A 16,783-nucleotide genomic window follows, 5' to 3' on the forward strand; every position below is an offset into this window, starting at 1 on the left:
TAGTAAACAGAAGGAGGGAGGAACTTGTAACGTGCCATATTCTAGTGTCATGATAAAAGGAGAGAGATCCTGATCCCCAATAAACAGCTTAAGATATCACCAGGATGCTCTCTGTCAGCATAAAGCAGCTCAAACTCCTGTGATGAGGTCTACAAACCCAACATAACACACAGGCAGAAAGAGGTTAAGAGCTCTTCCTGCCTGCAGACACCCAAACCAGTCCCACCGTGGCATACCTATGAGAAATAAAGAGGGAGGAACAAGATAAGTAGGGGGCAGAAGAGTGTGGGACTTCAAGGGAGCAACAACTCTCTGCTAGTCTTGCAAAGGAGCTAGCAGCACCTGGAAGTACAAAAGGATGGGGATAGAAGCCCTGAGAGCTAAGGACTTTTTGACTTGTTTATGGACTATGCCTTTTCTTAGTTGATTTGATTTATGCCACTGCTGCTCAGGTCAAGGCCCAACCCAGGTCACTTCAACTGAGGTTTTGAAAAAGACGGTGTCCATTACTAATGATGAGTGGTACCAAAAGTGGGATATCACTACCACTGAAAAGTGGACAACTCATTAAAAACAAAACAAAAAATTTACAACAAAAAAGTCCCATACGAAGGTGAATCAGCTCCTACAGTGGCTAGTCAATTCACAAGCACGACAGCAGCAGTGACAACAGCAACTGTTAGAGCAGATGGTGACACCAGTAACAGTTATTACAGTATATGACTGACCTGCTGCCTTTACAAAGCTGCTTGAACCACACCATGGCAGGAGCTGTGCCTACCAAAATTTGGGGAACATCCCTAGACCTAACATTTCCCAAGATGATGGCAGATGATGATCCCAAGTCCTTCCAGATAATCTTTGAGAGACTAGCGTTGGCATCCCAATGGCCCTCAGAGCAGTAAGCTATCCAGTGTGCCCTATTTTGGCAGGCGGAGCTCAGGCAGTGTACCAGGACCTTGATTGGTTGGCTGCACAAGATTATGAACTCGTGAAGACAGCCATATTGAGCCTGATAAGGCATTAATGAAGAGACCTACCATCAGCTCTTCTGCAACGAGAGATACCCCCAAAGGCCAGGCAATGAGCAGTTGCCCAGAAACTGAAGGACTTCTGGTGGTGCTGGTCAGAAACTCAGATGGGACCAGAGGCAGTGGAGCTGATTGTTGTTGAACAGTTCGTACAGATACTCCCATTGGCAGGCCAAGACTCGGGCTGCAGACGCTGGCTGGAAACACTGATGGAAGCGATCCACCTCATGGAAGACTACCTGACAGCTCAAGCTGCCTGGGAGCCTCCCACCAAAGAGGCAGCATGGGCCACTATGAGCAACAAGGAAGAGAACAGCACCATGAGGGAGAGATGGGAACTAGGCCAGATAAGGCCCAGGAAGGCCCTAACACCCAGCTGGGTGTCAGAAAGAACCCACAAGGGTGCCTCGACAAAAGTCCCCCAGGATGACAAACAGACACCCCGAAATATTCAACAAGACCTTTCCCACCTGCTTACACAGGCACAGGGTCACCTTGAACCTTCACAGGAAGACAATAACCAAAGTCATGGGCCAGGGCAGGGTGCACTTGTTTGTTTCTCCTGTGGCCAACTGGGAGACTAGAAGTACAAGGGACTTAGATGGAGATGGAAGCCCTGAGGGCCAAGAGCTTTTTGTCTTATTTATGTTACGTTTATGGACTCTACCTTTTTCTAGTTGCTTTGATTTAAACCAATGTTGCCCAGCTCAATGAATGACCCAGGCCACTCAAACTGGGGTTTTGCACAAAGCAGTGACCATCACCACTGAGAACACCACACTGGAGCATGGGCAGCTAACATCACTTTGACATGTCAACCTGCTTTTAGCAGGCTGGATTGTACCCTATGACTTAAAAACCCTGTATAGCTGAAGGTTTGGAAGCATTATCTGAATTTGCCTTGGTAATATAAGATAACTTTCCAATGACTCAGCTGAGTTATTCGAGATCTTTGCTGGCATAACAGAAAAAAAATTGATCCACTGTATTTTTATAATAAAATTGAAAATGATGTATTATAGCAGTCTGCTCTGAATCACCACTAGCCCCTTGGTAAAATTATAAACAGGCGTGAAATTTTGACTACCATGAAGTCAATGGAAGTTTTGCCATTGAATTAAATGTGACCAGGATTTCACCCTGCATTTTACAGGGAATAACAACACCCTTTCCCACAGGACACAATATTAAATCTGCTTCAGACAATTAATTAGCTAAACAAAGTAAGCTATGTGCCCTTGTTAAATTTATGAATTATGTTGTTAATCCTCATTTGTAAAATAAACATCAGGCACCAAAATGTATATCTCTTCACACGCACACACCCCTTTCTATTTTTTTCTATACTGAACTGAAAAGACTTGGCCTTAGCTTAAAAATGCTGGCTATTCTGACAGCACGGTGGACTGATTTAAATCATGATTGAAATCACCTGATTTAAAAAAAAAAACACATTGATTTAAATACATCTGAGGCTTCATAAAACCAGTTTGAAAAATTGTGCAATTTATTGCAATTTTAGATTGAAATTTATAATGAACTAAATTATAAATGCTTTCTAAAAAATGTCTCTACTATTAGAGTATCTTATCTGAATATTATAAAATTTCTATAGGCAAAGAACAACATATCAAAAAGAAAGGCTCTGATCCTACAAACATTTAAGGAGGTTCATAACTTTACACACATGAATAGTTTCATTGACTTCAAAGTGCATAAGTGTTCACAGCATCAGGAGCTAAAGCCTAAATCTGTATTTTTGTTAAAAACTTTTCTCTTGGTGGCATAAAATCTTTATCACTTCAACACAAAATTGCTTCAGTTTTAATAGTGGACAATTATTTACATTTTCACTACATAAATAAAGTTATTGTGAACTTTCAATACCTTGCCCTCAGCACTTCAGCTTTCTTGACTAGTGGAATTTCAATATACTGCCCTAAAAAAAGGACTGAGACTTTGAAGTTGATGCAGTATTCTGTGGGAGGCCAGTGACATGAGCAAGAAACGGAGTGGGGTGGTGACACCTCAGATTGCTGAGGAAGCACATAGCTGTATTTTGTAATATTCCCAGGCATAGTGCTTACAAGTCCAGTTGGGCGGTAATGAAGGCATGTTTTATCAAGACAAGGTCATCATCTGCAAGAATGAGACAGTCTTCTAGCCAGTTGGAGTCCTGCTCCTGGGGATTTTCGTTACAGTAGATATGTCCTTCCTAAAAATATTACATGCACTTCTGAGCACTGCCTTATGAATTCATTCACTAAGGGTGTTACAAAATTTATACCATTTGGATAAGTGCTAGACATAATGGGTTAAATTCATTCAATGGGCTTACACCAAATATGAAAGTGGTCCAAAATGTGAGGGTTGTTTTTTTTTAAAAAAGGTATCCTGTTGTTTTACCTATCTTATTGCAAAAAGGACCTTAACTGCTTCTTACATTTATCCTATCTACATCTATCATGCCCATCTGTCATCCAACTTCAGTGAAGTTTCACTCAACCTCCATCATAACTGTGTTTTCATATCAATTTTCAATCTTTCTATTTTAGACAGCAACATTTAAAGAAGAGAACTATTACTTACTGGAAAAAAATCACTCAAAATAATGTATTATGTCTTAGTTTTCAGCAAAAGAAGGTGCAATTGTTGACCTCAAAAGAAAATTCATCATACTGAATACAAGTGTAAAGGAACAGGGATTTACATTTTTATGTTTGAACTAATCAGTAGTTATCATTTGTTCTGTAGAATTACAAGAGTGAAGAACAAAAAAGAATTTAGCCAATATATGGCAGGAGAGATGGATTTCTGAAAATAAACAATAAACTAAGAGGCATCTCTCTATTTGTCACATCAAAAAAATTATAAGCGTCTGCTAATCTACCTGCAGGGCTGTAATTTGTCGCAGTAGATTTGGGCAACACACACTGTGACAGCTGGGATGCAAGCAACACTTATGCAGAGCAATCAGGAACCTGCTTTTAGAAAGTATCTGGTGTTTGTTTGCAGATTTACTCATGAAAGGGGCTTGAAATGCAGAGGCATGTCAAGAATAAACAGATAAATAGGAAAAACACACAAGATTAAAATGCATAAGGCAGTAATATGCTCTTTGACTGAAATATCTAGTCACCTTCTGCTTATAAAATGAACCAGAGCCAGACAGTGAAAGTACAGTAGAGATTATATTGGTCTGTGATGGCATTTGCAATATTCATCCATCCTTTAACCTGTGGTCAGCTAAGATGCTACATGAGAGAGTTTGAAACATACAACTGCTATTAAGTTGCTTCTTGGATTGGATCAACCCAACTACTGTCCTGCTTTTCCTGCTCCACTGTCCGATTGCAACTGTTACTTCCCCTTCTATCAGCTCCTCTTTTCTCTGCCTGGTTTTTATAGCCTGGTGACAGACTCCCACTGCCACCCAGTCTCATAAAAGACTTTTTCCCTTCAGAGCCTTCAGGAAACTGGTAATATCTGAAAGTGAGCAGGCAATCATAACACTTTCCCTTGAGGAATAACTGCTGAATGATGCCTTAAAAATTGTAATTTAATGAAAATCAGTACAATGCAGTTCATTGTAACTGTGTTTTAAATTCAAGTGCTTCTGGACCATGTATAGTAGGATGCAGGTCATTTGGGTACATGTGCAGCCTGAATGTCTATTAGAGAGAAATAGCCACTTTCAGATTGGAGGTTTAGGAATTTTAATCACTAAGAGAAGCCCATGACTATGGGGGGTTAGGTGACTGGGGCTCATGTGACTGCTTCTGGGACTATATAATACAAACCTCTAGATGCAAGCTAGATATATGGAGCTATGTCCTTACCCTTCCTCAGAGTTCCTTCTAGTACCTCAAAGGTCAGCGCATAGACTCTGAAGAAGTGGTGACCGAAGGTGGTTTGCATGGATCCGTGCAGGCACTCATCTCAAAGGACTGCCATTGCACGCAACCTGATTCTGGTCCTGGAAATTTGGTAACTGTGATCCTCATAAAGGTGGTCTGAGCAGGATCAGAATAATGATTGTAACACTATTCAATTAAGTACCAGCTCTTCAGGCTAAATCTAGGGAGCAATGTTATGCAAAAGCGTGTTCAGAGCACCAGGCAGCAGCTTTGCAAATAGGCTCTATTGAAAAGCTTCTTAGAAAAGCAGTGGCAGCTGAGCATTGACTCCAATTAAATGTGCACCAAGGACTGCAGGACGGAAACTCTCTCTAGATCATAACATGTCTTGAAACAAATTGTTATCCTCTCAGCAGGTGTATAAAGCCCAACCCTTGGATATGTCCCCATAAACTACAAAGTCGAGGGGAAGTATCTGTGGCTTTTGGTCTATTAATTTAGTAGGTGATTGTTCTTCTCACATTTACGCTACCGTAGAACCTCAAAGATATGAACTAACCGGTCAATCACATACCTCATTTGGAGCCAGAAGTATGTAATCAGGCAGCAGCAGAGAAAAAAAAAGTAAATACGGTACAGTACTGTGTTGAACAAACTACTAAAAAAAATAAAGGGAAAGTTTAAAAAAAGGTTTGACTAGGTAAGGAAACTATGATGGTTGAGACAGTCCTAAGAAAGCCAAGATTTCAACCTTCCTCCTCCCTCCAGTCTTTCCCCCCCCCCAACTGAAAAGTTCCAGCCCCTTAGAAAGTAGATGTTACAACTTGGTTTGCACATGCTGAAATAAACTAGAATTTTTAGAAAGCAGCTTCTCACAGTTACTATCATTGCTACTGAAATAGCTGTGACATTTGAGGCACTGTAAGCAGCCTTGATTAGATGGTTGTGGCCTCTTACATCTTCAAGCAGATGATCCATGAAAGATGACAGCTTGTTCCACTTGGCGTATTCATATCTAGCAAGAGGATCCTGATAATTAGCCACTCTCATTTGTGGAGTTGCAGATAAATAAGCCTTCCTATTGTCAGGATACTTGGGGAAAGTAGTCAGAACTAGTGGCAGGAGCCTGGGATTCCAGAACCGAACTAGGGGTCAAAGCTAGCATTAGGATCAAGAATCAAGCTGAGGTCAGAGTCAGAAATTAAGCCAAGGGTCAGAGACAGAGTCAGGAATCAGGCTAAGGGTCAATACCAGGTATCGAGGTCCATGTTGGCGTTCTAGTGATCAGCTGGGAGTCAGACCCAAGCTCAAGACCAGAGGTTCATGAACAGAGAAGCAGGGCAGTCATGGCAGCTAGCTAGGGATGCACATTATTGCCTGGACACTACTCGGTACATTCCATGGGTTTATATAGGGACAAGGAGCCAATTAGGGATCGCTAAGACTACTGTCAGTCAGATCACTTGAGGTGGAACTTCCTGTGGTGGTGAACCTCTCTCTGTAGATTATGGGTCAGAGGTAGAAGCCAGCTTACAGCTGCTACTAGGTAGCAGTGTGGGCCTGTCAGTTGCCTCACAGCACTTCAGGTTTGGGTTCAAGTCCTACTGATCTCTACATCTAGTCAAATAAGCCAACTTCTCACATCCTTATAATGAGGAATGGATTTGTGGTTTTGACTTGCACTGGCTCACAAGCCACAGCCACTACTGAAGACTTCAAAGCAGGGCTGCAGAAGAAGTAATGGTGGAACCAGAGCCTTTCTGGAAGTTAGTGAAGGGTCATCTAGAGGTCATTGACCAGTCCAGTCAACCCTTCATTGGTTGGTACAGCTACTCTACAAGATGTCATGAGTTTAATATATGAGACTTCTTTTGGACAGCTGTCAGTTCCAAGTCTAAGACTGTAGCTTTAAGGATTATCAAGTGTTGAAAGAAGCAGGGAACTAGTAATGGAGAAGATGTGGAGAAGTGGGATACGAGGAGGAAGCATGAGCAGAAGAGCGTAAGAGGGGAGGACTCCTGCCTCATACTAAGAAAGCAGGATAATCAGCGAGTTATCTTAATTGTCTATACACAAATGCAAGAAGCCTGGAAAACAAACAGGGAGAACTGGAAGTCCTGGCACAGTCAAGAAACTATGATGTGATTGGAATAACCGAGACTTGGTCGGATAACTCACATTACTGGAGTACTGTCATGGATGGATATAAACTGTTCAGGAAGGGCAGGCAGGACAAAAAAGGTGGGGGAGTTGCATTGTATGTAAGAGAGCAACATGACTGCTCAGAGCTCCAGTATGAAACTGCAGAAAAACCTGAGAGTCTCTGGATTAAGTTTAGAAGTGTGAGCAACAAGGGTGATGTCATGGTGGGAATCTGCTATAGACCACTAGACCAGGGGGATGAGGTGGATGAGGCTTTCTTCAGGCAACTAACAGAAGCTACTAGATCACAGGCTCTGGTTCTCATGGGGGACTTCAATAACCCCGATATCAGCTGGGAGAGCAATACAGCGGTGCACAGACAATCTAGGAAGTTTTTGGAAAGTGTAGGGGACAATTTCCTGGTGCAAGTGCTGGAGGAACCAACTAGGGGCAGAGCTCTTCTTGACCTGATGTTCACAAACAGGGAGGAATTAGTAGGGGAAGCAAAAGTGGATGGGAACCTGGGAGGCAGTGATCATGAGATGGTAGAGTTCAGGATACTGACAAAAGGAAGAAAGCAGAGCAGCAGAATATGGACCCTGGACTTCAGAGAAGCAGACTTTGACTCCCTCAGGGAACTGATGGGCAGGATCCCCTGGGAGAATAATATTAGGGGGAAAGGAGTCCAGGAGAGCTGGCTGTATTTTAAAGAATCCTTATTGAGGTTGCAGGAACAAACCATCCCGATGTGTAGAAAGAATAGTAAATATGGCAGGCAATTATCTTGGCTTAACAGTGAAATCCTTGCTGATCTTAAACACAAAAAAGAAGCTTACAAGAAGCGGAAGCTTGGACAAATGACCATTGAGGAATATAAAAATATTTCTCAGGCATGCAGGAGTGAAATCAGGAAGGCCAAATCACAACTGGAGTTGCAACTAGCAAGGGATGTTAAGAGTAACAAGAAGAGTTTCTACAGGTATGTTAGCAACAAGAAGATGGTCAAGGAAACTGTGGGCCCCTTACTGAAAGGGGGAGGCAACCTAGTGACAGAGGATGTGGAAAAAGCTAAATTACTCAATGCTTTTTTTGCCTCTGTCTTCACAAACAAGGTCAGCTCCCAGACTATTGTACTGGGCAGCACAGTATGGGGAGGACATGACCAGCCCTCTGTGGAGAAAGAAGTAGTTCAGGATTATTTAGAAAAGCTGGTGGAGCACAAATCCATGGGGCCGGATGCACTGCATCTGAGGGTGCTAAAGGAGTTGGCTGATTGCAGAGCCATTGGCCGTTATCTTTGAAAATTCGTGGTGTTTGGGGGACATCCTGGATGACTGGGAAAAGGCTAATGTAGTGCCCATCTTTAAAAAAAGGCAAGGAGGAGGATCCGGGGAACTATAGGCCAGTCAACCTCACCTCAATCTCTGGAAAAATCATGAAGCAAGTCCTCAAGGAATCAATTTTGAAGCACTTTGAGGAGGAGAAAGTGATCAGGAACAGTCAGCATGGATTCACCAAGGGCAAGTCATGCCTTACTAACCTAATTGCCTTCTATGATGAGATAACAGACTCTGTGGATGAGGGGAAAGTAGTGGACGTGTTATTCCTTGACTTTAGTAAAGCTTTTGATACGGTCTCCCACAGTATTCTTGCCAGCAAGTTAAAGAAGTATTGGCTGGATGAATGGACTATAAGGTGGATAGAAAGCTGGCTAGATCATCAGGCTCAGTGGATAGTGATCAATGGCTCCATGTCTAGTTGGCAACTAGTATCAAATGGAGTGTCCCAAGGGTCAGTCCTGGGGCCAGTTTTGTTCAATATCTTCCTTAAAGATCTGGAGGATGGCGTGGATTGCACTCTCAGCAACTTTTCAGATAACACTAAACTGGGAGGAGTGGTAGATATGCTGGATAGTAAGGACAGGATACAGAGAGACCTAGATAAATTAAAGGATTGGGTCAAAAGAAATCTCATGAGGTTCAACAAGGACAAGTGCAGAGTCCTGCACTTAAGATGGAACACTCCTATGTGCTGCTACAGACGAGGGACCGAGTGGCTAGGCAACAGTTCTGCAGAAAAGGATCTAGGGGTCACAGTGGACAAGAAGCTGGATACGAGTCAACAGCATGCTCTTGTTGCCAAGAAGGCTAACAGCATTTTGGGCTGTATAAGTAGGAGCATTGCCAGCAGATAGAGGGATGTAATCATTCCCCGCTATTACGCATTGGTGAGGCCTCATCTGGAGTGCTGTGTTCAGTTCTGGGCTCCACACTACAAGAAGGATGTGGAAAAATTGGAAAGAGTCCAGTGGAGGCAACAAAAATGATTAGGGGGCTGGAACAGTGATTTATGAGGAGAGGCTGAGGGAACTGGGATTATTTAGTCTGCAGAAGAGAAGAATGAGGGGGGATTTGATAGCTGCTTTCAACTACCTGAAAGGGGGTTCCAAAGAGGATGGATCTAGACTGTTCTCAGTAGTAGCACATGACAGAACAAGGAGTAATGGTCTCAAGTTGCAGTGGGGGGAGGTTTAGGTTGGATATTAGGAAAAACCTTTTCACTATAAGGGATGGTGAAGCACTGGAATGGGTTACCTAGGGAGGTGGTGGAATCTCCTTCCTGAGAGGTTGTTAAGGCCTGGCTTGACAAAGCCCTGGCTGGGATGATTTAGTTGGGGATTGGTCCTGCTTTGAGCAGGGGGTTGGATTAGATGACCTCCTGAAGTCCCTTCCAACCCTGATATTCTATGATACTGTATCCTCAGGAGAGGATGAGGACTAGGCTGACCAGCTCACAATGGCTATAGTGTCTATAGAGCACAGGTAACAAAATTGTTAAGATCCCATTAAACCTTACACTCTAGAGGAACCAAAGGGAAGTCAGTCTGTATCCAAAAACCTCAGTCTCCACCATCATTCCAGAAGCAGAAGTCAGAACTGAGGAAGGAAGCTGGAGATCCCCACTGGACCACCCTAAGGCTGCAGACTCTGTTCAGGGATGCAAGTGGCCTGAAGTGAAAATGTAAGTGATATCATGGGGGAACTTCACCCTCTGTGAATCTAGTGCTTATTAGAGGGTGCTAAATTGTTAGTGCCGGAGACTAAGTCCTTGTTTACCCACAAAAGCAGAGGAAGAATACAGGCAGACTGCAGAAGCTTTCCCATATTACCCCAACTCTGACCAAGGCAGGGTTTAAAATTGCAACTGAAAAGGTCCTACTGCCAATCTCTTAAATCATCCCACCCCCATCAAAAATTATTTAGATCAAAAGAAAAGAAATTGAAACAAACAGAGCCTCAAATATACCCTCAAAGTAACACCCACAATATGGGGCAAGTGTCACTAAAGGTCAGTTTTTACGTTTAGCAATCAACTGCTAGTAATATTTTGTGCTTGTATAGCACCATATATATGAAGTTCTCAAAATGCATTACAAACATTAATGAAGTCTTAGCACACACCTTTGAGATATGTAATATTTTATTTTGAGATAGGAAAAGTGATAGGAAATTGTTAGCTGTCCGAGTTTATGCCAAAGACGTCTTGCGTGAACAGGAACCGAACTCCCGTCTTCCAGTTCTCAGTCCCATGTCATAGCCAAAAGACAATCCTTCCTCCCCTTTGATAGGTCTTTTAGGGCTAGTCACATATGTGCACAGTGTAATTCTCCAGCCACTGAAACAAGACTATAACCCTATGTTACATAATGTGCATTTCCATATATGATTAAACATATGGCAAGTTTCATAAACACAGAAAAATTAAAGAAATGAAAGAAAGCAGAAGAGCTTACCCAAATCCAGAAAATAAGCGACAGAGGAGAAAGAGGCCATAGCCCTGGACAAATGATGACAGGAAGGCAAAGAATCCATTGACAGACATGCATATCAGGAGAGACTGTCTCCTTCCCACCTTGTCTGCCAAGCCTCCCCAGAAGAATGCCCCCAACATCATCCCAAGGTACACTATGCTACCTGCAACACACAGAAAACAAGATGTTACTTTGTGAGCTACACAACTGATGTCAATTGACCAAAAATCAATCATAACATACTAGAGTATTTTTCCAGCAAACTTTTTAACTTGTGAAATTACAGAACAGGAAGTAATTTTGTCCCCTATCTGCTTATGAGTGAGTTAGGTGTATAAATTGCAAATGCATCTGTGAGAATAGACTCCCTATCGTGGCTGACTCTTTTGTTAGAGACACATTAAGCCTTAATATATTATTAAATTAGGTGCCTCTAGCTATACGCAGATGAGTAAGAAGTGGAGAAAAAGTTCCAGATATCCCACAGCAGCACACTGCATGCACGATAACACCGCAAAAATTGAAATCTGCCCTACAGAAATGCATCATTGGAAACCTAATAAAAACAAGCAGTTATGTGTGGGATCATTAGCACCAGTAGTCATTAAAAACAAGTTGTGCTTAGTCTAAGAATTAAGAAACAAATGAATGATAGTTATCAGAGTGCAGCAGTAGCAAAGAACCACTACTTTGTTGTCTGTCTTTTTCTATGTCTGTGCCAGCCATGGCCAAACAGTGGTTTGTGAGCTGTATGCAGCTCTTCTACAGTTAAAATGCAGCTCCCAGAGCCCCCTGCGCATACCCCCTCCATTCTCTGCCTACAAGACTGGGAAGGGGGGTGGAGCTTGGTGCTTCTACTATGCGGCAGTGTTGTGCGATGAGGGGTTTCTGCCCTACGGCGGGGTGGTGGGACGAGGAGCTTCTGCCCTGCAGGGAAGTGAGTCTAAGGCAGGGGTAGGCAACCTATGGCACGTGTGCCGAAGGCGGCACGTGAGCTGATTTTCAGTGGCACACTGCCCAGGTCCTGGCCACCAGTCCAGGGGGGCTCTGCATTTTAATTTAATTTTAAATGAAGCTTCTTAAACATTTAAAAAACCTTATTTACTTTACATACAACAATAGTTCAGTTATATATTATAGACTTATAGAGACAGACCTTCTAAAAACGTTAAAATGTATTACCGGCACACGAAACCTTAAATTAGAGTGAATAAATGAAGACTCGGCACAGCACTTCTGAAAGGTTGCCGACCCCTGGTCTAAGGGCTTTAGCTCAGTGGGGGTCATCAGGGCAAAAGCTCCACACCCTGGCAGGCATCACCCCATGGGGCAGGTTGTGTGTATCTTGCAGCTCTTGAACTTCTAAAGATTATTGTATGCGGCTCGGACGGTCAGTAAGTTTGGCCTTCCTAGTCTGTTCTTTCCTCAAATAGTATTGTCCTGAACAAACGATAACACTTGAACAACACTATTTTAAACAAACTTTTTAAACATGGCCAAGCACATTAAAAGAACACAGTGAAAAATTCGTTGTGGATATTATAATAAAGTGATGCTGTTTTAAATTTACAATGAAGTGCATGATATCGATAAAAAAAGTGGAGCCTTCAAACTCGCCAGTAAATTCACTTCAAACTAAAGAAAAGGAGAACTGTCAGGATAAAAATCATATTTAAAAAAATCTTTAGCTACATTACTGTCATCATCTTAGAGTATAAAAATTGACAAGTTAATGTAAATAGCTTTCAGAAATCTAGGTTGGTTTTTTCACTCCTTGCACTTCTCTCTATTTGGACAATGAAAACAGCCTATTTCGTTTCTAGTCAATTTCATTTTCAGGTTCTAATGCACTGGGACAATGCTGCAAGGGTATTTTATTTCAGTTTGTTTGTTACATTTCACATCAATGCTTATTAGTCTCCGGTTTTGTAAAATACACACAGATATGATATACACATTTTTGGCCAAATGTGACCTTACAGTGCCCATTTTTTCACAAACGTGGATCAGACAAATGACATTGCAGTCACACATATTTAGAAAAACTATCTCAATATTGACATTACCATTTCATGCAAGATACATACATTATCCTGTTACACTGATTAAAAAGGTCTTGAGTTTGACTGTTAGAAACTTGATCCTTTTTGATTTAGAGTTTGGCTGAGGAATGTCTTAGAGCCTGCACCGCTCTCACTGGCTGATGATTTCCTAGTGATGGACAAGGAGTCCACACTTAGTGATTTTATTACATCTGTTAACATATTTTTATACTGTAAAGATGGGGTTTTCTTAACTAGCATATACACAGTTCATAGTGGGGGTAGATGGTATGGCTCAAGTATTTCTGGTCTCTAAGAAATCTCTGTGGATGAATGGAACAATTACCTGAGCTCTCTTGCATGTAGGGAATTATTGCATTACTCTTTAGATGGGTGCGTTCTTGAAGCTTACTTGGAAATCACAAATGGAGGAAAATGTGATGGTTTTCCTGCTTAATAGCATTAGCTGCAGGAAACATATTAGACCTATTTTGACAACTGCTTTGTCACTACACCTCTACCCCGCTAAAATACAGTTGTGGGGAATAAAAAATCCCTACTGCATTATAGCTGAAACCCTGTTATATCGGGGTAGGGGCGGCAGGGCTCTGGCGGTGATTTAAAGAGCTCTGGGCTCCTGCCGCTGCAGGGAGCCTCAGGCCCTTTAAATAGCGAGTGGCGCCCTGTGCCACAGTCCTGGGGTAGGGGCAGCAGGGCTCCAGCGGTAATTTAAAGGGCCCTGGGCTCCCCGCAGCAGCCGGAGCCCCGGGCCCTTTAAAATGCCGCCCAAGCCCCTGCTGCCACAGCCCCGTGGTAGAGGCAACAGGGCTCCAGTGGTGATTTAAAGGCCCTTGGGGTCCCCGCAGCAGCTGGAGCCCCGGACCTTTTAAAGCGCTACCGGAGCCCCGCTGCTACCGCACTATATACAAACCCGTGTTATATCGGGTTGCATTATAGTGGGGTAGAGGTGTATATCCATTTCAGGGGGCAGGCCAATTGGTTGAATTTTATACTTGAAGCCCTAAATGATTTGAGTCCAGGCTGTCAGAAACCATGTCTTTCCATGCTTGTTGAGGTTAGTTGCTGCAGTATTTCAAGTGTTTGAAGGCCCATGATGTACAATTCACCTCTTTTCCCAAATTTATTCTTGAGGATGGTAGGATGGATTGGGTGTGGATTTTTTGGAAATCTCTTTTTTCCTTTGCTTCTCAGGCAAACAGTGTGTGCTTTATTAAAGATACGTCTTCCTTTGTAATGCATAAAAAGGCACAATAGGGCAGCCCTAAGCAGAGCTTATTCTTCTTCTCCAACCCTCCTCTGACTATCATTTTTTATTGCCGTGGATAATACCACCATGATCCCCATCACTCAGGGTCACAAACTTGGGATCTCATGATGGACTCATCCCTCTTCTCCACATGCAGACACACAATTTCCAAGTCTTGCAATTCCAAAAATGTAAACTGTCCTCTTTGTCTCAATAGCTAAGACCATTGTCCATACCCTGGCCATGAACTCTGCTTTAGTTTATCTCTTACCCACATTGCTTCCCTGAACTGCATTCAAAATACAGCTGCGAAAATCATTTTTCTCAGCTGTCATTCAGCCCGTCAGTCCCCTCTGAATCCCTCCCCTAGTTCCTATTTGGCCATCTCATAACTGCCTTCAAAGTCCTACATAACTCCTCCCTGGTCAGCTTTCATTTCTATTTCTGTCAATGATACCCAGTTTCAAAGCACCTTCCTGTCTTCCCTCCTGTCTCTTCTTTGCATCTCCTTCTGTGCGGCCCCCTTTACACTGAACACACTTCCAACCCCAGATAACTATGTCCACTTCCTTTCTTCTTTCAAATCACTGCTCAAGACTAACTTTTTTCTGCAATGTCCACAATAAGCAGTGAAAGCAACAAAGATACAAAATTCTACAGTACAATTGATGTAGCAGAATCGTCATATAACATAGTCAGATAACCACATCCCTCCAGCCTCCCTTTTTCCCATTCCACATATATCCAAGAGTTCATTGCTCTTGTTTGTCACTTCATGTCAATAACAACAGTGTAAATGGCTTAGGGCAGATCATGTCTCTTTTATTTACTTTATAAATCACTTAGCACACTTGATACATTTCATATATAATTTTAGATGTCTAAAAAATAATGTGTAAAACACTCTTCGTTTGGACAACCCATGCTCCCTTTCTCAGGAACTTTAAAAGCACAGGCCACCACCTTAGATAAATGTACACCTCAAGACCTAACATGTCATGTGGAAGACAGCATCCTTTCCCCAACCACCCCACTCTCACCTGCGGCAGGAAGTGGAGCGCCCCGGGGCTGGGAGCTGGTGCACTGATCCGTGGGAGCGCTGCTTTATTGCATTGTATGTGAACCCATGTTATATCGGGTCACGTTATATCGGAGGTGTACCAAGGATACAAGTGTTGCACCCTGAATAATGATTTCCTCAATGAAGTGTTATGCAGTCCAAGCACACACAGTTATCTAGTAGAGAATCCTTGAAAACAACTCAGTGGCAGTAGAAATCAAACTAATCTCATGCTAAAATTAACATGCTCACCTGCTGTCTTTGTTTTCAAAGTAGTAATAATTTGCTTCATTTTTTTTTGTGCATATTGGGAATGCAATACACTCCAAGGATATTCCTGTTATACACACATGCATAACAGATACAAAATACATGCCTTGTGTCTTTCCTCTTCAGATTAGGGACTGTCTTTCTAAACATACTACAAATAATCTGCTTTCCCCAGACTCTTCTTTCCTCCAGAACATGGATTGAAATGTCTGCATTGGAAGGGCAATGAAAAGCAAGCAGTGATTAAAAGAATTATTGCCTGGCCATGCCAGAAGAAAGATAGGAGAGAGGAGGCAATGGATGTGGTTTAATTAGATTGCCACATTATTCACTTAAAATATCAGGACATACCCAACAATAAATTGTACAGTGAAGGTCATATCCTGTCCCTAATCATTTCCTTATAATCCCCAGCCTGGTCCCAGCCATCCAATGGCTGGGACCTCGCTGCCCTTCTTTCATCTGAGATTAAGGGGATTATAAAAGGAGTGGGACTGGCTCCTCACTGTTCTAGTCATAGGAGCCTCAGCTCCCCCCTTACTCAGCTCCCTTCAGGGATGCTTTCCTTCAAATCCTTTCTAAACTGTTTTATCAGACAACTGTATCCCTTCCATAACAATACCTGCCACATCTGCCACAAGGAGACACCAGCAATGATGCCTGGCTGCCTCCTCCTAGTCCCACGAGGTTAATATCAGACATAATTATATCCATTCCCCCAGCAGGTAGGCATACCCCATCCTCCTTGAATAACTCAGATGTCCAATAAGAGGTCCCAGCGGAGAATTACCAACCCCCGCCCCCGGGTACATATGAATATAGCCACCTCGCTATTCACAGAGCCCCTGGACTTATTGACCCATCAAGTCTTCATCCCCCCCCAGCCACACACACACTGTGCTGCAACATGTCAGACCCAAAGAATTGTTACCTCACAGAACAATTCCTGGATCTGCCCAAAAGCCCATGAAGCTCTGAGTAGCAATTTGACCCCCTTACATCTTCCCAAATCCTTTCACCAAGGTGAACAATAATGGCATTAAATGTCTCCTCGCAGGCTGCCAGTGTGAACAAGGGGCATCAGCTGGACCTATAGCATGCCCTGTTTCCATGCCAGCTCAGGATTGCCTGACCACCTAGGCCTAGCTGAGAAGTGCCGCTTGTGTGCCCAGTACACTATGCTGTTGTGATGGGTTGAATCTCAGAAACCCCCCTGAGAACTGCCAAGTGATGTGCCAAGACTGCTTCTGCCCCTGCTTTCCCTGCCAGCTCAGGACCCCAGCACCTTGTCTTGCTGAGCCAG

At 42.9% G+C, this 16,783-nt stretch overlaps 1 protein-coding gene across 5 annotated transcripts in view; it reads right to left on the minus strand.

Annotated features, from left to right (window-relative positions):
• SV2C (synaptic vesicle glycoprotein 2C) overlaps positions 1-16,783 on the minus strand; it is a 245,395-nt gene that overhangs the window by 88,499 nt on the left and 140,113 nt on the right. For all 5 annotated transcript variants that reach the window (XM_050944577.1, XM_050944578.1, XM_050944574.1 and 2 more), the window contains one exon: positions 10,824-11,004. In XM_050944577.1, coding sequence (XP_050800534.1) covers positions 10,824-11,004 — 181 coding nt within the window. The remainder of the gene's footprint in view (positions 1-10,823; positions 11,005-16,783) is intronic.

The sequence above is a fragment of the Gopherus flavomarginatus genome, chromosome 3 (genome assembly GCF_025201925.1).
Source record: "Gopherus flavomarginatus isolate rGopFla2 chromosome 3, rGopFla2.mat.asm, whole genome shotgun sequence".
Lineage (NCBI taxonomy): Eukaryota > Metazoa > Chordata > Testudines > Testudinidae > Gopherus > Gopherus flavomarginatus.